The 24,817-nt window shown below is 39.6% G+C and overlaps 1 protein-coding gene across 4 annotated transcripts in view; it reads right to left on the reverse strand.

Moving 5' to 3' along the window:
• The window catches only part of RASL10B (RAS like family 10 member B), a 122,292-nt gene that overhangs the window by 39,253 nt on the left and 58,222 nt on the right, over positions 1 to 24,817 (reverse strand). For 3 of the 4 annotated variants that reach the window (XM_089676603.1, XM_089676599.1, XM_089676600.1), the window contains exons 2-3: positions 15,006 to 15,201; positions 8,027 to 8,370 (exon numbers count right to left, since the gene is read on the reverse strand). In XM_089676603.1, the coding sequence (XP_089532729.1) occupies positions 8,027 to 8,242 (216 nt within the window). In that variant the 5' untranslated portion in view covers positions 8,243 to 8,370; positions 15,006 to 15,201. The remainder of the gene's footprint in view (positions 1 to 8,026; positions 8,371 to 15,005; positions 15,202 to 24,817) is intronic. The other variant, XM_089676601.1, reaches the window with a different exon arrangement.

Here is a 24,817-nt window from a genome sequence, read left to right on the forward strand (position 1 = left end):
GAAAGGTAAATACAACTAGGAAGGGTAAGGCATTTAAATAACAACAGTACTAAAAATGCAGTTATGATTTAAGGTAATCCTCCATTGGAAGCATATGCAAATAACTTTCTCCAAAAACAAAAAAGCTAGGCAATGCCTTCTTCTACATGGCAGGCTTCTCCTTTTGGAAGGCATTGTTCAAACATGCTTTCAAAGTCTCTATATTGCCTTTTCAGAAAATTGTTAATTTTGATACAGTCAATACATTGTATGGAAGAACATGGAAAGAACAGTGTAGGTGTAATAATAGGCCTGCCTATTTCTATTAAGAAATAGGCAAGCATTTAAATTGTATGTAAATCCTAACATTTAGCTTCTCGTGTTTGCTCCCTTTTGGTCTCATAAATGTACCATGATTCTGTTATATCTGTTTGATCAATGCAAAAAATAGTTGATCATGTTAGAAATTCAATTCTGTCCTGTGTTAACATCTTATGTTATCTTAAGGTTATCCCAATTGTTTTGTGCTACTAAAAGCTGCCAAACATGGCTTGAATTTCTTCTGACTCATACTGAATCAGTCAAAATTAAAGCTGTAGTTGCCCCTGTAGGCAATACCCAGCTTGGCAAAAGTCAACTGAATGATCGACTTTTGGGAAAGGAGGCAGGTGGGAAAGGATGCAGCTGAACAGTGCCTGCACCCAATAAGATGAAGATGCTGTTTGGGTATTCTGACAGCTGCTGGCTGACATTACACAATCAATAGCCAGCAGAGGCGATCTATCCATCAGTGCTGTTAAATATGGATGAAGGAATCTGTTAGATGTCTTTTTTTCTACATACATACACATATATATATATATATATATATATATATATATATACAGTCATGGCCGAAATTGTTGGCACCCTTGATATTTCTCCAGGAAATCATGTATTTCTCACGAAACGTATTGCATTAACACATGTTTTGCTATACACATGTTTATTCCCTTTGTGTGTATTGGGACAAAACAAAAAAAGGGAGGAAAGAAAGCAAATTCGACATAATGTCACACAAACCTCCAAAAATGGGCTGGACAAAAGTATTGGCACCCTTTCACAACTGCGGATAAATAAGAATGTTACAAGCATGTGATGCTCCTGTAAACTCACCTGGGGCAAGTAACAGGTGTGGGCAATATAGAAATCACACCTGAAAGCAGATAAAAAGGAGAGACGTTCACTTAACCTTTGCATTGTGTGTCTGTCTGTGCCACACTAAGCATGGACAACAGAAAGAGGAGACGAGAACTGTCTGAGGACCTGAGAACCAAAATTGTGGCAAAATATCAACAATCTCAAGGTTACAAGTCCATCTCCAGAGAACTAGATTTGCCTTTGTCCACAGTGCGCAACATTATCAAGAAGTTTGCAACCCATGGCACTGTAGCTAATCTCCCTGGTCGTGGACGGATGAGGAAAATTGATGAAAGATTGCAACGCAGAATAGTCCGGATGGTGGATAAGCAGCCCCAAACATGTTCCAAAGACATTCAAGCTGTCCTGCAGGCTCAGGGAGCATCAGTGTCAGCGCGAACTATCCGTCGACATTTAAATGAAATGAAACGCTATGGCAGGAGACCCAGGAGGACCCCACTGCTGACACAGAGACATAAAAAAGCAAGACTACAGTTTGCCAAAATGTACTTGAGTAAGCCAAAAGCCTTCTGGGAAAACGTCTTGTGGACAGATGAGACCAAGATAGAGCTTTTCGGTAAAGCACATCATTCTACTGTTTACCGAAAACGGAATGAGGCCTACAAAGAACAAAACACAGTACCTACGGTAAAATATGGTGGAGGTTCAATGATGTTTTGGGGTTGTTTTGCTGCCTCTGGCACTGGGTGCCTTGACTGTGTGCAAGGCATCATGAAATCTGAGGATTACCAAAGGATTTTGGGTCGCACTGTAGGGCCCAGTGTCAGAAAGCTGGGTTTGCGTCCAAGATCCTGGGTCTTCCAGCAGGACAATGACCCCAAACATACGTCAAAAAGCACTCAGAAATGGATGGCAAAGAAGCGCTGGAGAGTTCTGAAGTGGCCAGCAATGAGCCCAGATCTAAATCCCATTGAACACCTGTGGAGAGATCTTAAAATTGCTGTTGGGAAAAGGTGTCCTTCCAATAAGAGAGACCTGGAGCTGTTTGCAAAGGAAGAGTGGTCCAAAATTCCGGGTGAGAGGTGTCAGAAGCTTATTGATGGTTATAGGAAGCGACTGATTTCAGTTATGTTTTCCAAAGGGTGTGCAACCAAATATTAAGTTAAGGGTGCCAATACTTTTGTCCAGCCCATTTTTGGGGTTTTGTGTGACATTATGTCATATTTGCTTTTCTGCCTCTGTTTTATATTTGTTCCAATACATACAAAGGGAATAAACATGTGTATAGCAAAACATGTGTTAATGCAATACCTTTTTTGTGTGAAATACTTGATTTTCAGGAAAAATATCAAGGGTGCCAACAATTTCGGCCATGACTGTATATATATATATATATATACACACACACACTACAAATACACCTATACATACATATACACACACACACACTTTAAACAGAAGGAGGCTAAGCATCTTAATAGTACACATGTCTAGATATACTCAAGATGACACACTATAAATGTTGCATAACTGAAGAAACTGCACTGCTGTTTCAGCTCACAGACAACTTGAACAAATGTCCTCAAACTACAATCTTTTGAAATGTTTACACATATGCAATGTTTTTCCCAGAATATCTTCATTAATATGTATGATAAACATTAAGTATGAAGCCTTGAAGTACTAGAATGCTGTCTGAGTAAAGGTACAAAGGAAGAGGTAATCAAACCATTGATGAAACAGGCGGTTTGGCAAATGACATAGAAGCTAGAATATGTAATTGTATAGAGTAACAGAAATGACAGACTAGAGGGATGCCTCATTCAACCAGCTAGAAAATATATTAGAAACGAATAAATCTTTCTTGCTGGGAAATGATTTGAATTGGTTTTATAGCAAAAACAAGGACTGTTTAGATGCAATCACAATACTATACTACTGAGAATACACCACACTGTGACAACACTAAAACAGATAGCTGGAAGTAAAATATCAAGGGCTAGAAGTGTTTAATTTTATATTTTAAATGAACCTATTCCTCACTTTTTACACAAGATGTATGAAATGCAAGACAACATAAATAGATGACATATTTGACATGTATTTTATGATCAAATGTATCAATAATATGAGTAACAATATTTAGTGTGTTTTATGTAAAGAGCTAAAATAGACTTTCATGCATCATATGGTCTAGAACACTTTGAAAGCTAAATTTCAGAATGTTTTCATAGAGAACTATCAGAATATCAAAAGGTATCAAACATAGCCACTGTTGTAGCAACCACATATTTAAAAGGATGGTGCCCACATGGTTGGGCACTAATGCTTCAGTTTTTTGGTAGATATGTCCAAGGAAACATCTCATCTCTTAGATGCTCAAGTGGCAAGATATTGGCATATGACTTAATAAGGACTATCCACTTGCTGTAGGTTATTTGAGAATGTCTGACATAATGTGATAGGGCTTTTAAAAAAATATGCTAGCTAAATAGATTCCTCCATCCACACAAACAAGATGGAGGTATCCCCCCTGCCAGGACCTTGTATTCTAACACCTGGTATCTAACATTGTCAAAATACACTGATCATTGACTGTGGCTCATGGGCTGCAGCCACTGATTGATAGAAACTAAATTTTCCAAAATGTCCCTTCAACCAATTTTGATTTATCAGTGGAATGGGGGATCCCGCCCCCTGACTGAAATTCAGCCAGTTTAGCAGGGACAGGACAAATTTCAATCAGTGTACGGCCAGGCTAATACAAAAAAAAAAAAAAAAAAAAGGAGGAAGAGGTCAGAGACTACACCTGGGCAAATCACACGACTGGACATTTGCTGGTTTCAGTGCATTAGTGTTTACCTGTAAATGAAATATCAGTTTTGGAGAGTCTGGACATTTTGAAAATAACAAATTCCATGTATCGGTTACCTGTTTTATAACCCCTTTTTCATAATTTATACAGAAAACAGCTCTCCTGGCCAAAATGGTCTGGTGCACACATTCAAGACTTCCAGTTCATGACCAGGCCAAAGCACCTTTGCTGATATGACAAGTTTAAAAGTTGAAGCGCATATGATGAAGATGATGTTGTATGTTAAATCAAAGACAGCCTTACCAAACATTTGTAGTGTCCCTGCCCTAGGCTGGCTAAATGTAGTTTTTTGGCCCTGCTGTACCCAGCTCAGCTGCAATTTTCCATGTCTGGTCAAGTCTATCCCTAAACCTGAGAGTTGATTGCTCCTACCTGCCTCTAAAAGAATGTTCCAGAAATATTGCGGAAGGATCAACCCCTGGGCTATGAATATTTATTGGATGTTAGCCAATCCCTGGGAGGGAGGCTTAGAAAGTGAGGCTGGGGAGAAGATGAATGTTTGGGAGGGTCTGGTGAGGTCTCTCTCTCTCTCTCCTTGGGCCTCTCCCCATGGGAGGCAGCCTATGTTATTGAAGAGCTGTTGATGTTAGACCTCAGCATGTGCTTGAGTGAGGGCCTGAAGGAACCTAGGCTTAAAAGAAATATGCTGGCAATACCTTAGGAAGCTGGGCTGAAGAAGGGTTCTTATTTAAATCTATGCTGCTATAGTTAGTTTGCGTCCATATACCGGTAGTCGCTGCTGGTAGTTACATGATGCCATGGCCACACACAGGATGACTGTATCTCTTGTTGTTAATTGTCTGCCCATGCCCCCTACTAGCTCATTTTAGTAAGAGAGTAGTATTCTTTAGAAATACGCAGTGGGGAAGTTCCATATCTGTAAATTACATCACACACACAATGGGCGGTTAGTGGATGGGCAGTAGGCAGACAACGGTCAGGGTTATGTCACAGCAGGCTGGCTGGTGAGCAGTTTACATTAAACAGCTTGTGGGTGGGCAGGAGTATGTGAAACAGCAGGCAGCAGATAAGCTTACATCACATACAGCAGGGAAGTAACTTCCCGTCACTGTGTTCCGTAACCAACTGCAATTATGACAATGAAGCTCCATTTGGAAGCCGCTGTCAAAACTGCAACTGGTTGTGAAGCACATAACCCCATAAATGAGGAAGTTACTTCTCCACCGTGTGTGATGCAAGACAAAGTAAAAAAACAAAAAAAAAAAGTTTTTTAGGAAAATGTGTTTTGACCAATAAAATTTTTTTTTGTAATACCTTTAACAGAATAGGGTTGCTTTACTAAAGGCAAATATAATGTGCTCTGCTAGTGCAGTTGCTCCTGAGCTTAGTAAATGAGGCAAAGCTTCATTTTCAAAAAATACCCAATCACATGCAAGGAAAATGGAAAAAAAAACAACAACAAAAAAAAACAAACGCATTTTTGCTTGTACATGATTGGAAGGAAAATCAACAGAGCTTCCCCTCATTTCACAGCTTCATCTCAGATCTAGAGCAACTTCACTTGCAAGTTTGCCTTCAGAAAATCAACCCCATTGCGTTTACAAGTACTTTACCTACTTGCTGACCAGTCATCTTCCCAGTACTGTTTTTTAGAGTGAACGGTCATCTCTCTTGTAACCAGCTAGCCGCTCAATTGCTATTAAAAGCAGCAGGAAGAGGGGACAGACCCCCCCCCCCACCTTCCGCAGCTTTAACAGGATCTCCCGTCCCACTGGGAGTCCCGATCAACCAGCCAACGCTTACGCCAGCTCATCATACAGCCCAACAAAGACCAGATTGGCTTTGTTGGGCTCTATGATCTAGTAATCGGGAAGCGATGACCTTACATCACTTCCAGTTTATTTGGCTACAAACTGCGCCATTTTTAAAAAAGAAAATCATTTAATCACACTGATCTAGGTGTGATTAAATGCTTTTAATGGCAGAGGAGAGATTTGGGGTCTTATTGATCCCTCCCATAAATAGAACCTGTCACAAGCCTATTGCTGTCACAAGGGATGTTCTTTGTGACAGCAATAAATACGATAAAAAAAAAAATTTAAGAAACAGTGTAAAAATAAAAATAAAGAAAAGAAAAAGTGCCTCAATCCCCTGTGCTTATGCGCAAAGGCAGAGGCATCCATCGGTCCCACACGCATGTAAACACATGTGCGATATCGCCACAAATGTCAGATAATGGGCAGTAATTCTAGCACCAGACCTCTGTAAATCTAAAGTGGTAACCTGTAAAGGCTTTTAAATCATCACCTATGAATCGGAAATTTATGTCATTTGTCATTGCACAGGCGTGTAAAATTATAAAGCGCGACAGGTTTGGTATCTATTTACTCAGCGTAACATCACCTTTTATATTTTACCAAAAATTGGGTTACGCATTGCATTTTTTGCATTAAAATAGAAAAAAAAAAAAAGTAGTGTATTTTTTCCCCAAAATATTGCGTTTGAAAAACTGCTGCGCAAATACCATGCATCAACAAAAATTGCAAAAACACACCAATTTATTCTCTAGGGCCTCTGCTTTAAAACAAAATATTTGGGGGTTCTATAATGTTTGGGGGTTTTAACAAATTTTCAAGCAAAAAATATTTTATTGTTACATGTAAACAAAGTGCCAGAAAAGTCCTAGTCTTCAAGTGGTTACAGATCGGAAGGGATCCTTTTGGTTTGCAGTTGAAATAGTGAACAGAATTCTCACTGCCTTTTGCTCTCAACATGGGATTTGCCTACCTATGCCACTCTTAAAAAAGGTTTCCCCAAAGAAACCTCTGAGAAGTATCCTGATTTATAGGTCACAAGCACGTATATCAGGAAGGACTGCAGAACACAGGAACACAGACAAGTAATATTAACAAAAAGGTATGTAGAATAATATAGTCAGCACGAAACTAAAGCACATTTCTAATTTTGCAGTCAAATTGGGATAAAACCTACATTATATTGCTACATTCTCCCATTCACATAGCATAACCTAAAAAGAGAAGTATGGATTAAACGGAAAAAAAAATAAAAAATTTATATACTCACCTAGGTGGATGCTACATCTGTCCCCCACCGACTCTAAAACTTGTTGCCTTTGACAGGGTTACCTGTCAGGCACCAGCGCTCTGCTCTACCCCTCCAGCTGTTACTGGAGCACCAGGCTGTGGAGGGGGTGGGAGTGGCTAGCTCAGGATCTCAGCCAAATCACTGAGGCCAACACAGGTGTCGGTTGCTATACTCTTCTGAGTGGATCACGCCCATATGGTCCGGATCTTTTCAGAGACTGGACTAGCTCTGTGACATCAGCTGAAGGCCAGCTTTAGCCTTCTGTTGGCTGAAACTGGGTCACAGGAGTGCAGAACGAACTGCACTTCTGTGATCCTTAGGAGAAATATAGCCAAAAGAGCTTTGGCTATACTTCTCCTTTAAAGAAAAATTACTACTTATTTTTTCCTTGCACTTTTCTGAAAATTCCAAAACTGAAATTTTCCTTTGCTATGCAGAGAGGGCTGTGGAGTTAATATTTACCATAACTATCTCTGTCTCTACTATGTTGGCAGATCTCATTATCACTTGTAAACTAGATTTGAACACAATGGGGTTTATTTTCTAAAACTGGAGAGTGCAAAATCTGGTGCAGCTGTACAAGGTAGCCAATCAGCTTTTAACTATAGCTTGTTCAACTAAGCTTTGACAAAAACCTGGAAGCTGATTGGTTTACTATGTCTGCCCACTTGTTTTGAACAAAAACACTAGAAAGGTAAGGAGATTTTTTTTAAAATCATTTTTAAGTATACGGTGTGAATGGGAACACAATCATGTAGTGGGGTTGTCTCAAATTTGGCTGCAAAAGCAGAAATACAAGTCAAGACAAATTTCAGGATTTGATGCAAGCCAGATTTACAGCATTGTTTTTTGCACAATGTAATTTGTTTCTCTGTAGTTCTTTGTGTTATGGAAAATAGATACATTAGCTCCTGAACTTTTCTGAGTTAGTCTCCAGCATTTGCAGCCTACATATTCCAGACTCACTTGTAGGGTGTTGACAGGGTAGGAAGATATGGGAGGAAAGTCCATGATCTGAAGTTCGTGGACATGGCCATTCATGACAACAGCTGGTAGGAAGACACGTCGAGTCTTGGTTGGAACAGAGGTCTCGCTGAACTCGTTGTACATGAACTGACGCACAATGGCACTTTTTCCCACTCCTTGGGCCCCAAGTACCGCAATCTTGAAGGTCGTCACCATGCCTCCCAGGGCCGGTGGTGGATGATTCCCTCACACGGTCCGTGGTGTTGGAAAGGTGGTCACACTGCGGCATATTCCGGAGGCTGCAGGCTCAGCCACTTTCAGGAAGCATCTCCCTGAGCAGGAGGCTATATAAGAGAAAATAAAATATGTCACTGTAATCACACTGCATTAAATATTTCATGTTTCAGGCTACTTTAAAAACTAGTGAACTGAAAATAAATACAGCAGACATTTCCCACTCCTGTTTTTGAACAAAAAAATAGTTAAAATACAGGTACAGCCAAAACTTTTTTTTTTTAGTTTTTGATAGAGTAGGGAAGGCTTAGATATATGACAGTATAGATCAGCCTCTCTCAGACATGGTTTCTGTGGAACCCTACTGTTCCTCTAAAGCAGTGTTTCTCAACTCCAGTCCTCATGGACCCCCAACAGGTCATGTTTTCAGGATTTCCATTATTTTGCACAGGTGATTTGATCAGTTTCACTGCCTTAGTAATTACCACAGCTGTTTCATCTGAGGGAAATCCTGAAAACATGACCTGTTGGGGGTCCATGAGGACTGGAGTTGAGAAACACTGTTCTAAAGGTTGCCACGGGTTCTTTTAACAATGAGCAGCTTCTACTTCTCAGATAAGTTTCTACTGACACCAATTTTTACCTATCTGCAATGCAGAACTCTTCCAAGTGAACTCAAATGTAAGCAAGAACATTCTTCCTAATGATCAGCACAGTAGTGTACTATAAAATATAGATTTAGAAATTATCACCAGGGGTTCCCTGAGATTGGAAAGTTATTTCCAGAGCTCCTCCAAGTTAAGAAGGTTGAAAAAAGAAAAAAAAAAAACACATACACACACTTACAGTGCAGTGTTGAATGTAGAAGCATAAGGAGACAAACATACCCATGTCCTTCCTTCACTTGTTTGTTTTTGAGATGAGGTTCTATGAGTTATTGACATCTTGTTTCTTTCTTTCCTTTTTTTTAGCCGGTGCTGTTATCCATATTAACGCGTGCTGCTACTCATATCAACCTTTACCGTTATTCATAGTGACCCATATTATTACTGAAACGGTTTCTGAGATTAAGTTTTATTATTTTTGACATTACATTTTTAACCACTAGACCTCCGGCCTTTTTTGTGATTTACCGCTGCTCTAATTTAACTGGCAATTGGTCGGTCATGCAACACTGTACCCAAATTACATTTATATATTTATTTCACACAAGTAGAGCTTTCTTTTGGTGGTATTTGATCACCACTGGGTATTTTTTATTATATAAACAAAAAAAGAACTGAACATTTTGAAAAATCATATCGAATAAAAAAAAAAAATAAATCACATCCAATTAAAAAAAAAAAAAAAAAAACCCAACACAAAACATAGTCATCAAGACCAAAATATATTCTACTATATGTCTTTGGTAAAGAAAAATGTCAATAAGTGTATATTAAATTGGTTTGTGTGAAAGTTATAGGGTCTACAAACTATGATGTATATATAGTGGAATTTATGAAGCTATGACGCTATACTGGTATTGGCGGGGTTCAGAAAAACATAGTGGGATTGTGATAGTGTAGCGGGCAATCTGGCACTAGCAGACTGACACGGACATCAATAGTGACACTTATACAGTGATCAGTGCCCATACTGTACACTGTACTAATGACACTGAATGGGAAAGGGTAACATCAAGCGGCTATCAAAGGTTTACTGTGTGCCTAACACATGTAATATGTGCTGCTTTTACTAAGAGATTTGCCTATTTTTTTCTCCCTGCTTTGCAGGTAAAAGAAACAGCCAGATCGCTGCTCTATGTACAAAGCCCTGTGTTTGCAAAACACAAGGCTCTGTGCTGTGATTGGACACAGCCGATCAGCATGTCTCAGCCATAAATCATCTGTTAGGACATGCTGGCAAAATCCTGCTGTGTCCAGCAGCAGCACGGGTAAGCAAGGGGCGCACTTGTGCCCCAAACACGGAAGCAGGCTTGCAACGTTTATTTACATTGCTAAGTCTGCAGCTGCCATCCTGTCACAGTAGATCTAGCAACCCATGGCATAACCCCCAACAACCTGTGCTGTTACCCGTATTAATGCATGCTGTTATCCATAGCAACCCCTGTTGTTATTCATAACAACTCATGTTATCTATTGCAATCTGTTTTTTGAGATACGCTTCTATCGCTTAACAACATCTTGTTTTCTTTTCTTTTTTGGTCTTTTTCCAGCTTGTATGATGACCTGCATCATTGTTTTTATCCAATATATCAAAAAGGTAACATCTGTGCTCAAACCAAATAATTACTGCTCACAAGTGAGAGCAGCAGCTGTCTCTGCCCAAAAAATTGGTTTTATGCTGTGAAATGTGTTAAGACAGCACTAATGTATAATGAATAATGCACATACAAATAAATAAAATGAAAATTAGTCCAAAAAAAATAAAGTGCTCTGGTGCTCTTCCTAAAGTTCATAGATGTCACAATTTCTTATAGGTCCACTTTATCCATGCAAATCATCTTGTGCACTTGCGTGACTTTCCATCACACTCACCAGAGGGCATGTGACCCCTTGTTTGCACAAGAAAGTCAATGCGAACTTTCGGAAACCCAATGTACTCTCTAAAGGAATGCCAAGAAACCTCCACATTCATCTAATGATCTCTAATGGATTTACAGTGCAGCCCAAACCACGACAGATAAAGTAAGGGTGCTCAGTGTTTACGGTTTATTAAAAACATGGCAGAATAAAAGCAATGTATGCACTTACAAAACTACAATAGTATAACTCTTGTATTTGTTTATCAAAGACGTGAAACACTCCTGAAAACATCGCATGTTGGTGACGAAACGCGTAGGGTAATTTCTGCTTCACATGGAACACACACTGGAACATGCAGCGGCGCTCTGCAGCCTTAGGAAGAGCACTTTTAATTTATTTACTATGGACTAATATTGATTAGCATTTATTGTATTTGTATGTGCATTATTCATTGTTTTTATCCAGTATGATATATGTTGAATTTGTTTGGACAATATGTATTCGTATTAATGAGCAAATTTGATCAAAGTCTGTGTATTTTTTGTTAACATATTTAACATCTGTGTAACAATGTCCAATGGCTGTAGTACTTTTAAATTGAAGTGCGTTACGTTCTTACACCAGCTACAACTAAGACCCACACAGGGCTGAAACACAAAAATAAGGAAGGACACTTGTTTTTTTTAGTCCTGTGTTAAAGAAAGGAGAATTGGGATTGCTCCAGTCTACAGCTTTGGACCTTGCTTTGTGCACTGTTGTGCAGTCATACTGGAACAGGTAGGGGCCATCCCCAAATGGTTCCCACAAATTTGGGAGCATGAAATTGAACAAAATTTCTTAGTATGCTGACGCCTTAAGAGTTACCTTCACTGGCACTAAGGGGCCAAGCCCAACCCCTGAAAAACAACCCCACACCATAATCCCCCTCCACCAAACTTCACACAATGATTCGTCACTCCAGAGAACACGTCTCCACTACTCTGAGTCCAGTGGCAGCGTGCTTGACACCACTGCATCCGACGCTTTGCATTGCACTTGGTGATGTAAGGCTTGGATGCAGCTGCTCGGTCATGGAAACCCATTCCATGAAGTTCAACACACTGTTGTGCTAATCTGAAGGCCACACGAAGTTTGGAGGTCTTTATCTATGGACTCTGCAGACAGTTGGCGACTTCTGCGCACTTCAGCATGCGCATTATGTACACCTTGTCATCACAGTGCTTGATGCCATAAACAATTCTCTCCTATTGTTGTTATACACATATATCTCTTGCATATACTGCCACTATTCTACCCTCTGCACTCCTCTCCTGCCCATTGTCATACGCATCCCACTCTTCTCCTGCCCATACTGCCAGCGACTATACCCTACACATTGCTTTTCTGCACACAGTGCCCTCAGTCATACTCCCTTCATTCCGTTACATAGTGTCTGCCAACATTTGCTCTGCTCTCCTCTTCTGCACAAAACTAATCAACCAACATACATTCCACAATTTATCATATGTTCAGCACTCCCAAACAATACATACTGCCCACCACCATACCCATCCTTCCCGTTCTGGAACAGGCACACTTTTGATAGTTTGTATAAAATGTTTACAGAGCTCTAGTGACACTTTGGAGGTCTGTTGGGAAGAAATGTCATTGTCTTGTACCCAAATTGTACAGGGCATTATCAATTTCCACCACAGCATTAGCTGCACTGTCTGAGAAGAAAAGTAAAGGTGTATATATAAGGTAGTGTATATATATTTATTTTTTTTACAAAAGTGACATTACCCTTCAACATTTAAAATCAGTAAAATCCCAAGCAAATCCTCATTTTATTCTTATTTTGGGGCCAGCCTGAGGAATGCAAAAAGATGTAGAGCTAAACAAAATCCCTCTACTTTCAGTTTCAGAACACTCCTATTATCTGCAAGCCGATTGTACATTGTATTTCAAGAGGAATCTACCTCTCATCCTTATTTTCTGCTGCTGCAACCAAGGTACATATCTGTTGCAGTTTTTTTTCAGCTGCTCCTTTGCAGGATATCATACTTTTTTAATTAAAAGGGGAAATTATATTCTCAAAGGGCCTAAATTTCTAAAATGATCGGAATTTCCCTTTCAAACACTTTAGTATTGGGAATGAGGGTATCCTCTGAATAAAAGGCAAATGGAAACATCTTTGTTCAAGCTGAATGCTTGCAATACAGTAGTTAAAAGGACAAGTATAACCAAAACTATTTGGCTATATTTCTCCTTGAGTCCCAGGAGTGCAATTCATTCTTCACTCCTGTAACCAGTTTTTCAGGCAGCACAGTGGCTAAATGGTTAGCAGTTCCGCCTGGCAGTACTAGGGTCGCTGGTTTGAATCCCAACCCCGGCACCACCTGCCTGGAGTTTGCATGTTCTCCCTGTGACTGCATGGGTTTCCTCCCACACTCCAAAGACATGCTGGTAGGTTAATTGGCTCCTGTCAAAAATTGTCCATAGTATGTGTATGTATGAATGTGAGTTAGGGACTTTAGATTGTACGCTCCTTGAGGGTTAGGGACTGATGTGAATGTACAATATATATGTAAAGCGCTGCGTAAATTGACGGCGCTATACAAGTACCTGAAATAAATAAGGGGTGAATTTCCATTGTAGGTGCCTTGGAGGTTAGTACCAGGGTTTAGTAAATAGTTAAAGAAATAATGCTGATTACCAAATGACCGTTCTGCACCCATGCACAGGCCATAAGATTCTTACTACTGCGCAGGATATTATTACCATATCAAACGACCCTATAAAAAGCACTGAAAAAAACATAGCCTACATAGCCTTTTATATAGATGCTGGGGGAGCAGCGGTGGGGAATACTGTATAGAGTCACTTGAATGACAATCTGTTGGGGTGCTGACATCAAATGCAAGATGGTGGTGCCCAGCAGCAGTCTCAGGGCTTTGGGTGTTTACACAAAGAAAGTTTTGACAGATATGTGCATTTATGCACATATCTGACAGGTACAGTACATGAACATGTAATCTTATCGGAAATTTCTATTGAAATGTATGGTCTGGTGACAAGGTTACAAGTTGAAAAACTTTCTGTGTATGCAATTTTATATGTATGCTGTAGGCATAAAAGCATAACAGAAAATGTCATAGAAAAAAAAGTAACAGTAGTAATAGATCCCAGATTTAAAAAAAAAAAATGTATGCCCTGACCCTAGATTTCATTTGCTGGTAAAACTAAATCAAAAATAATGAATGTCTGTAAGTGACACTGCTTCTGTTTGAATGGGTGCTAAGGTACCTGTCTTCATTAAAAGACTGATACATTATTCTGCAGATTTCAGCAGGAACAGGTGACAGTTGTGTTATCTATGGGCACCTTCAGACTTCAGTAAACTCCCTTGGCTAGTAGGTCCGCGTGATGAGAATTTTCTGCCTGTGTGATAATAGCCTGCGTGTCTGTGTTCAGGGGTCAGATATTAGCGGATCATTTTCGAATGCCTTTGGTCAGCTTTATTATGCCATGAAAGATAAATCACAAAGATGTACAACTGATGCCAGTTATGTGTTATTTTATTTTTAGAGCTTCTCATTTTTAATATGATTCTCAACTATTGTATCTAGCTACAGACCAGTATATATACTTACAGTATTTGCTTAAGAGACAAAGAAATCACTTTAAAATGCATTTTAATTCAGCTAGAAATATATACATTCAGACATCGGAAATATGTTCAGGCATGTACATAGTATTAACACATGTTGGTAAAAGACAAACATATGGACATATTTAGTAAAACAAAAAAGAAAAAAAAAAAGAAAGACAGAGTTTCCCTATAAAAGTTCAGAGAATGTGATGGGTGCATAATTGTTATTGCACTGCAAACATCCAGATCATGACTGCAAGTGTCTGTTGGCATAGACAATGGTGATCAGAGGGATAGTTCCTAATATACTGGTAGGGCATAGTAGCTCACCAAGTCTCCAACGTTAACTCGGCGTCTGTGTTCACACCACCACTTGGCAGCAACTTTTCCCATGGCTCTTTTTGTGGCCTAGGGGACCTTAAGGGTATCAGTGGTCATACTTCCCTTTCCAGTAATCAAACTTAACCAGGGGGTTTCACATGGAACAAGGGGCAAGAGGGAAAGGACTAGAGAGAAGAGGAGAAAGGAAGGGACAAGGAAAGGGAGATTTCAAAATGTCTTTTTTAGTATGTACATTCCCTTTAAATACCTCAAAGATGAATCTTCACAGAACAAGCTTGTTTACAGAGTAGAGGTTGTATATTCAAGACTGCTCAAAAGTGTTCAGGGCCACTCTGCACTTTCAGCCAAGATGGAGACACAGGACAGCAAACCGTTATTTTATATGCAACATCAGTGGTGGTGTGATGAAGGAAAGGAACAAACTTCATAGAGCATCAATATTTCTATACGAAAACAGAAAAGTGAAATGACAATCAATATTTATTGCAGATGGATTGAAGAAAATCAATTCAAGTAGGTTAAAACAGTGGAACACAATAAAATTATATAATACAGAAATATAATATTTCAATGAAACATCACACACAATCTGCGATTCAAGTGAACAAAAATATTTTTCACTCTAACTGCAGAGCTGATTATATCTCTATAACCTAACAATGGCATCTTGCATTCTGGTAGAGCTATTTATTCATTCAAGAAGAGATCTTGGTTGGTGTTCAAGCTGTATTGCTGAAATGTAAAGTCACTACCCTAGTTATTGTTTCCAACAAGGACACCTGGATAACAAAACTGGCTGAGCAGAATTACACATTTTTTGGCAGATACGATTTCCCACCAAAAAGTTACCAGTAGTTGCTGTGTTTTCAATGAAATAACTGTCAGCTAATGCAGAGGCAGGCAACCTGCAGGTCAGGAACCCCAAGAGGTATTCAGGAATCTGTTTAAATGTGCATCTGTACTTAGTCCATAAGAGTGAAGCTAATTACAGTGTCTTGAAAAAGTATTCATACCCCTTGAAATTTTCCACATTTTGTCCTGTTACAAACAAAAATGTAAAATGTATTTTATTGGGATTTTATGTGATAGACCAACACAAAAGTGGCACATAATTGTTTTAAAAATTTTTTTACAAATAAACATCTGAAAAGTGTGGCGTGTATTTGTATTCAGCCCCCAAGTCAATACTTTGTAGAAACACCTTTCACTGCAATTACAGCTGAAGTCTTTTTGGGGATGTCTCTACCAGCTTTACACATTTAGAGAGTATAATGTTTGCCCATTCTTCTTTGCAAAACAGCTCAAGATCTGTCAGATTGGATGGAGAGCATCTGTAAACAGCAATTTTCAAGTCTTGTCACAGGTTCTCAATTGGATTTAGGTCTGGACTTTGACTGAGCCATATCGCCCGACACCCGAGACATGTAGTTCCGCACATCGGGTAGGCAATTTTTTTTTTAACCTTTAGCCCTGCTGTGGGCAAGCAACAGGGCTCACCTGTCAGGTGAAAGCAGCGCTGCCTCCGATTGCTTCCACACAATGCCAGCCCCCACGTGAACCTCCCCCCGCCCACTGTCTCCCAGGCTCCGCTTGCCCATTTGCAGGCCCAGGATCAGCTCACTGCCATAGGCTAGAGAGGAGGGAGGAGACAGACACATCCGCTCCCCTTCTTGTCCTGACCTGGAAGGGACGTTATGAGGTCACTTCCGAGTCCCCATTGAAAGATTTTCTGGCCATCAAAAAATGAGAAAAGAATGTAATGCAATGTGATGTACACTGCATTACATTCAGGGGAGCACAGAGGAGACATATGCAGGGTCTTTTAAACCCTGGATATCTCAAAGAGAACTTGGCACCAAAAATCATCACATAGGGGACTTTTTTTTTTTTTTATTGTAAAACATCAAAAAGTTACATCCAAGCAGATAACATTCCCCCCACACACACACATAAAAGCATGTACAAACGTAAAAGCACACACTGGGGTGCCTACACATTAAAAACGTAGATTGCGATACACGTTACATATCACCACACATGCTAGAATGAGAGCAATAATTGTAGCATGAAACCTCCTCCGTACACAATACTGATTACCTGTAGGGGGCTTTAAAAGTGTCGCCTATAGAAAATATAGGGTACATAAATGCACACAAATTTAAAGGTTTGACATGTTTACTTGATGCAACCTTGTCTTTTATATTTAAAAAAACCCCCGTAATTTATTGCTTTTTTAGTGCCCTAAAAATAACTTGCTTGTATTTTTTACTGAACTTTTGTGGTAATATGAGCCATCAAAAATTGGAACTACCACTATTTTATTCTCTGGATGTCTGCTTTCAGAAAATATATAATGTTTGGGGGTTTTATGTAATCTTCAGGTCTAAAATAATTTTTTAAACTTGTTAAAAAAAAACGCAAAAACAGCTCTGGCATTGAAAGGGATAAAGGATATTGCCGACACTCCCCTTTCCTGATGAGCAGCCAATCGGTGCTCATTACACTGCAAGGTCTCTTCCCCCCCGCTAGTCCCAGAGTGCGGTGCTGGAGAGAGGCACAGAGGGAAGGAGATAAACAGTGCAATCCTAAAATTATTACACGTTTAAGTCGCCATAACACCCCTTTTGTTTTTAAAAGCCCCATACATTCCTAAAAATTACCTCAGATTTAACTATGGTTTTGGTTTAAATGTATTTTTTTTTTTTATCTGGACAAGTAGATTGTCATGAGGGACAAGTAGATTGGGGCACCGACTTGGTCCCTGGACAAGTAATTTTTTTAAAAGATTCCACACCCCTAAATATGCTTTCATCTAAACCATTCCATTGTAGATCTGGCTGTATGTTTAGGGTCGTTGTCTTGCTGGAAGGTGAACCTCTGCCCCAGTCTCAAGTCTTTTGCAGACTAACAGGTTTTCTTCTACGATTGCCCTGTATTTGGCTCCATCCATCTTCCCATCAACTCTGACCAGCTTTCCTGTCCCTGCTGAAGAAAAGCATTCCAACAACATGATGCTGCCACCACCATGTTTCAAAGTGGGGATGGTGTGTTCAGAGTGATGTGCAGTGTTATTTTTCTGCCACACATAGAGTTTTGCTTTTAGGTAAAAAAGTTCAAAGACCAGAGCACCTACTTCCACGTTTGCTGTGTCCCCCACATGGCTTCTCGCAAACTGCAAATGGGACATCTTATGGCTTTCTTTCAACAATGGTTTTCTTCTTGCCACTCTTCCATAAAGACCAGATTTGTGGAGTGTACGACTAATAGTTGTCCTGTGGACAGATTCTCCTACCTGAGCTGTGGATCTCTGGAGCTCCTATAGAGTTACCATGGCCTCTTGGCTGCTTCTCTAATTAATGCTCTCCTTGCCCAGTCTGTCAGTTTAGGTGGATGGTCATGTCTTTGTAGGTTTGCAGTTGTGCCATACTCTTTCCGTTTTCGGATGATGGATTGAACAGTGCTCCGTGAGATGTTCAAAGCTTGGAATATTTTTTTATAACCTAACCCTGCTTTCTCCACAATTTTATCTCTGACCTGTCTGGTGTGTTTCTTGGCCTTCATGATGCTGTTTGTTCACTAATGTTCTCTAACAAACCTCTGAGGGCTTCACAGAACAGCTGTATTTATACTGAGATTAAATTACACACAGGTGGACTCTATTTACTAATTAAGTGATTTCTAAAGGCAGTTGGTTCCACTAGATTTTAGTTAGGGGTATCAGAGTAAAGGGGGTGGAATACAAATGCACGCCACACTTTTCACATATTTGTAAAAAAAAAAATTGAAAACCATTTATCATTTTCTTTCCACTTCACAATTATGTGCTACTTTGTGTTGGTCCATCACATAAAATCCCAATAAAATACTGAATGTTATTAACACCCCCCACTAGGCTGTCAAACACAAAGTATGTTCAAGCATGGGCCACCCACTTTCCTGATGCTGCTGAAAGTAGAGCTGAGCCCCACCAATGGTTGAGGAATTCAGAGGGTGGAAGGACCCCATCCAGCATGCAAACATTTTTCCTCATTTAAATTCTGCAGTGGGTATGTAAAACCACTGCATTCCTGAAGGTACAGGGTCCAAGGCTGATCTGAGGTCTAAAGGTGAAAGGTTTAGGGCTGATCCGAGGTCTAAAATTGAAGGCTCTGCAGCTGATGTGAGGTATGAAAGTGCATGAACTAGTATTGCAAACTGGGCAGCACTACAACCCTGTAAGTTTAATCATATGAAGTGAATCCATGTGTCGGTACCCAGCTACCAGCCTCTGCCAGCCAACATATATGAACCAATTAATGAGTCGGCAACTTGATGATCTATAGTCTTCACTCTTTATTCAATATTCATAATACAAGGGTAAAAATCCAGGAACAAACATTGACCTGTTTCAGCCTCAACGCGCCTTACTCATAACAAAGTGCATAAAGTATTTAAAACGTGGCAAGTGTCAGACTCCTAACCCTTTTTTTTTTGCACTCATAATTTGACTGCTAATGGCAAGTTAAATTCATTATATAATATTAATACGTTTAGCTTGTCATTAGCAATACAACCATGAGTTCAAAAAGTGAAAACAAACTAAGACTAAGGGAACTAACCTGCCTGTTCCTTGTGGCCCTCAGTGGGCTTAAAATTATCAAACTGTAATCATTTAAATCCTTCTTCATGTTGAAACAAGAGTTAGGAACCCCTAACATTTGTAACTTTAAAAACTTTTAACTTGGACATGCAGCTGAAGCCTGATTGGGATTGCATGGTTGCTTTTCCAACCCACTTTATTGCAAAGTATTTTACTTCAACCAATGTATCAACAGACTGTACAGAAACACCCTCTATGCTCACCAATCTTAGGGAACAATGGAACAGAGGTATTCCGAACATGGTTTTTTTGAAGGCTGGTTGGTAAGTGTTGCTGGGAAATCCTTTGTTGGTTTGCAATGTGCATTGCCTTTCCATGTGCACCTTACTGCTAAAGCTGGTTATAGGTTGGGACAGGTGCCATATTTCGTGTAGTTGGCTAATTTTGATGCAGGGAAACACTGGATGCCTTTGCTGTCATTTTGGTTTAGCTGGGTGTCACGTGCGTCCCTGTACCTTTAAGAAGAGATGGGCTCCTCCAGGTACACCTGCCCTCAACCTATCCATTGATATATGTGCTCCTACTATGGAGGCTCTGTAAATTTTAGAGTTAGGTCCAAAGTGTACAGAGGACCCTTGACACGGGACTGTGGCTTACGCATGTATTTGCAAATGTGTGCAAACAAAACACTCCGTTTTTAACGCAAACTGTTAGACAGGGCCAAATTGGTTGTTCTGCAAGTGTTGCTGGGAAATCCTGTGTTTGCAATATCCGAACATGGGTTGTACGAATTTTCTGTCTCAGGCTTTAGCACTGTTATCTGCGAGAGATAAGCCATTTAAAAATGATCATAACCTTTGAAAAAGGCCAAAAAGTAGATGAAAATATCCTACCTATGGGTATAGGCTTCTGATAAAACTAGACCCACCGCAGATCACCAATTTTAATTCCCAGAATTTGGCCATCCGCAATATTTGTAGTTCAGAAAGGTACCTTTTAGGTATTTTTGGTGATCTGGGTCTCAGCAGTTCCAAAAAACCTTTTTACTTTTACTACACTTTTATGCCAGAAAAACAGTACCTGTAAGGACTACTCAATGTTTTGCACCTTTAAGGGATAACTAATGAGGCCCAAGGGTGCCCTATTAGGTTTGACAAAATGTGGTGAGAATGGGTCAGTCGTATTAATGTGGACAACAGATTTTGGCAAGATCTTTTTTGTTCTTTTTATTTGCTTATTTTCATTGAGGTCTATGTAAAATCTGCAGTATTTTTATAGCAGTTTAAATTCAAACTGCTCACTCTGACCTATAAAGCCATTCACAACACTGCCCCTAACTACCTCACCAGTAGTTTAAATTCAAACTGCTCACTCTGACCTATAAAGCCATTCACAACACTGCCCCTAACTACCTCAACGACCTGATTCCCAGATACCACCCTACCCGTACCCTTCGCTCTTCACAGGACCTCCTTCTATCTTGCTCCCTGGTCTCCTCCTCCCACACACGACTGCAAGACTTCTCCAGGTCCTCCCCCATCCTCTGGAACTCACTACCCCAACCCATCAGACTGTCACCTTCCCTCCTCACCTTCAGGCGCTCCCTGAAAACCCACCTCTTCAGGGAAGCCTACCCCACCCTCACCTAACAGCCGCTGCCCTTCCCTCCTCCTTCCACTCCATCCCCCACAGCCATTTCCTCCTGTACCTCTACCCCCTCCCTCCTAGATTGTAAGCTCGAAAGAGTAGGGCCCTCTTACCCCTTGTGTGCTGTTTGATGTTACTGTACTGTTTCATGTATTGTCCCCCCTCTATTGTACAGCGCTGAGCAAACCCTTTGGCGCTATATAAACTCGATAAATAAATAAATAAATAAATAAATAGCAGGAAAAACATTCCATTCTTTATTTCATGCTGACATTATATTTGTAAATCTGTTTCATCTTTATGTTGACCTATCCTCTGTATGACATGTATTGATGAACCAGACCTTGCTCAATAAACGTGCCATTAAAATATATTAAAAAAAACAAAAAACAACACTACAGTGCACTATTGTTCACTAGTACAATAACTGTCTATTGCTTGTAAAAATGACACTTAATATGTAAAAGTTTGCTGATCCCTGTATTAGAATATAACACAAGCCTACTGAACACATTTGCATCTTTTTTTTTTTTTAATAAGACTATGGGGTTGATTTTCTAAAACTGGACTGCAAAATCTGCCGATTGGCTACCATTTACAGCTGCACCAGATTTTGCACTCTCCAGATTTAGTAAATCTACCCCTTTCCAACTCTAGTATAGCTTCTTTGAGTAAAGTCAAAAAGTTAAACCCTGCCCCTCTCTCTTCTAATGATATGGCCACTCAGGTCTTCCCCATGTGCAGACAGGTTTCAGTCAAAGATCCTGCCAATTAAACATTTCTCTGCAAGTTGGCTCTAATAAAAGGCATTATTACAACATCTATACTAGTTTTTGGTTATTTACAGGAATTAGCAGTACGTATACAGACAACTACATGGTATTAAAGGCAAAAAGCACACATGCAAACCATTAGAAACTTAAGATGATATTAAAAATGGAGTGGAATTGACAAGTCTATTGACATACTATGCATGACGGTAACAAAAAAAAACAAAAAAAAACACACCACACACAACCTTCATTGTGCAGCCTCAGCCTCCCCTAATACTTACCAAAGCCCAATCTCAATCCAGCGATGTGCATGAAAGCAGCAGCTCTCCTTGGTCTCTCCCTCCTCATTGGCTCCTGCTGCTGTCAATCATAGCCAGTGAGGAGGGAGTGGAGGGTGGGGCTGAGACACGGAGAGCGGGGATTGGGAGTGAACATGCATGAGTGCCCCCATAGAAGCAACTTGCAATGTGAGCACTCTGCAGAGGGGAGGATTCCAGAGTGGAGGCAGGGGACCCAATAAGAGGAAGAATTGTGGCTGCACTGTGCAAAACCATTACACAGAGCAAGTGTGACATGTTCATTATTTTTAAAAATAAAAATTGGACCTTTACAAAACACTTCAAGGCAGTAATACAACTGTACATTGACAGCTTGTCAGTCTGGTTTCTTGTTTGAACTAAATTATTTAAAATAGGGATACTTGAATAGGAACTGTCACAATAAAATCTGCGAGGAGATAGCTATATTTTATATTACATTTAATATACCAAGTCACAATAGTCTAATTATTCTGCATTTAATGAATACAAAGAAGGTGCCATCAAATATTCTAATGATATATCTGTATGTGTGCTGTGAAATCTGTTTAATTACAGAATGCAATGTGGCGCGGGCTATTAATATATCTGATATTACATTTACAGCTTTGTCATACATAAACACCACATTGTGGGCTCTGCCTTGTTGGCAAGTAATGCAGTCGGGTCATTAGTTGCTGCTGCCAGGTCAACTGAAGCGAGACGTGACAGCTTCTCACAGTCACAGCTCTAAGCCCACGTAAACTTCAGAACATGATGATTTCATTACAAACCAAGGAACAGCCAAAACCAAATGCAAGCAGGAAGTACACAACAGTTGGCCTGACATTTTTAATTGGATTTAGGTGACTAAGCTGGACTGACAGTTTATCGTTTAACCTTTGACTACTAACTGGACACCTGCTGGAAAATAACTGCACACATGTTATATATGGTTTAGTAAAAATCATATCATAAACAGGTTTTTTTTTTTATCTGTAAGAGTAGAGAAATGTGAAAGGATCTATCCATTTATAAACATCATATTCATCAACCACAGTACATTTTCTTGTACAATTCATTTGCAGACATTAAAAATTATTTTCAAAGCTGCTTCTTTCTAAACAAAAAAACAGTTGGTCTGTGTAATAAATTATATATATATATATATATATATATATATATATTAGTATATAAGCAAGGTTTATAAAAACAAGATCTTAGAATGCTTTCTGACAGAACATATTTCTTCTGCTCTGTCCTTACTAGTAAAAGCAGGAACATAAAATATTCAATTTAGTAAGAGTAAACACCACAATCCTTATTTCGGGTAAGGTGACTATTATCACCAAGTTACATAAGACAAATAATTTGATAATGGTAATTAAGAATTTGTTGACAGAAGTTGTAAACACAATTTCTCAGACAAAAAGGATGCATAAAAAATGAGAAATTGATTAAACAAAGCAACAGATCCTGGGAATATCACCATCTCACCAGAGAAACTACAAAGGTGGAGTAGATATAGGAAGCAAAATCAGGGCAAGAGAACTGGCCTAACAGATAGGCTAAAAACTGCACAGACCAGCTTTGTCAAGTCTCTATTACAACACTAAAAGATCACTCACCAACAATCTCATGATCACCTTGGACAAAAATAATAGCTGGGTGATGGTTAATAAAGAAACTTGGCTGGACGGCACCATTCCTGCAGCAGCTACTAAGTTTGCAGACTGCAATCTCCAATGTGCAGACAGGACTGTGGACTCAAGTAAGTCCAAAACATGGGTTTATGTTTATATACTGTACCTGTATTTGTGTTGGGAGCACGCTGCATAGCACCCTTCCAGCACAAAGACCAGGTTCTCACCAAGAGCTCCCGGTTTTGTACTAACGATCGGGACTTGGGACTCCTGGTTCCCTGATCGGGGTGATAGCCTCTGACTGGCTATTACAGTAATAAGTCACTGTGCAGCCTGCCCCTGTTTTTTCTCCTCTGAATGGACAGAAAGCTACATTGTATTCTTTCCTTCAAGGTAGCTAAATGTCAACAACCAAAAGTGTGTAAAAAGGGGTTAGTGTTAGGGTCAGTATATTTTAGTTTTTTTTTTTTAAGCATCTTTTAAAATTACAAACAGCAAGAGGTTAGCACTTCCACCTAGCAGCACTAGGGTCGTCTGTTCAAATTCCAACAACGGCACTACCAGCTGGAGTTTGCATGTTCTCCCTGTATCTGTGTGGGTTTCAATTGGGTATTCCAGGTTCTTCCCACAGTCCAAAGACATGCTGGTAGGTTAATTGGGTCCTGTCTAAATTGGCCCAAGTATGTATAAATGTGAGTTAGGAACCTTAGATAGTACGCTCCTTGAGGACAGGGACTAATGTGAATGTACAATATATACATAAAGCGTTGTGTAAATTGACAGTGCTATATAAGGACCTGTAATAAATAATAAAATAAAATTAGTGTCAGGGTGTTTTAGGCAGGCTAAAAAGACAAAATACACACTATTGTTTCTGGGCCCTACTATGGATACATGGAACAAAAACACATATGTGGTATCGCTGCAATCGTCAGTAGCAGGAGAAATTAATTTGTATTGTTCTTTGGTGGTAAGTTATGGCAATATAGACCGCTAGACTTGAATTTTCTTTTTACTATTGGGACATTTTTTCTTTAATAAAAAAAAAAAAAAAAATCAGGAGATATCCATTACCATTTACCACCAAATGAAAGCCCAATATTCCTGAAAGAGACCAGGTA

This window comes from Staurois parvus, unplaced genomic scaffold, assembly GCF_062004578.1.
Source record: "Staurois parvus isolate SC_StPar_1 unplaced genomic scaffold, SC_StPar_1.0 ptg000172l, whole genome shotgun sequence".
NCBI lineage: Eukaryota > Metazoa > Chordata > Amphibia > Anura > Ranidae > Staurois > Staurois parvus.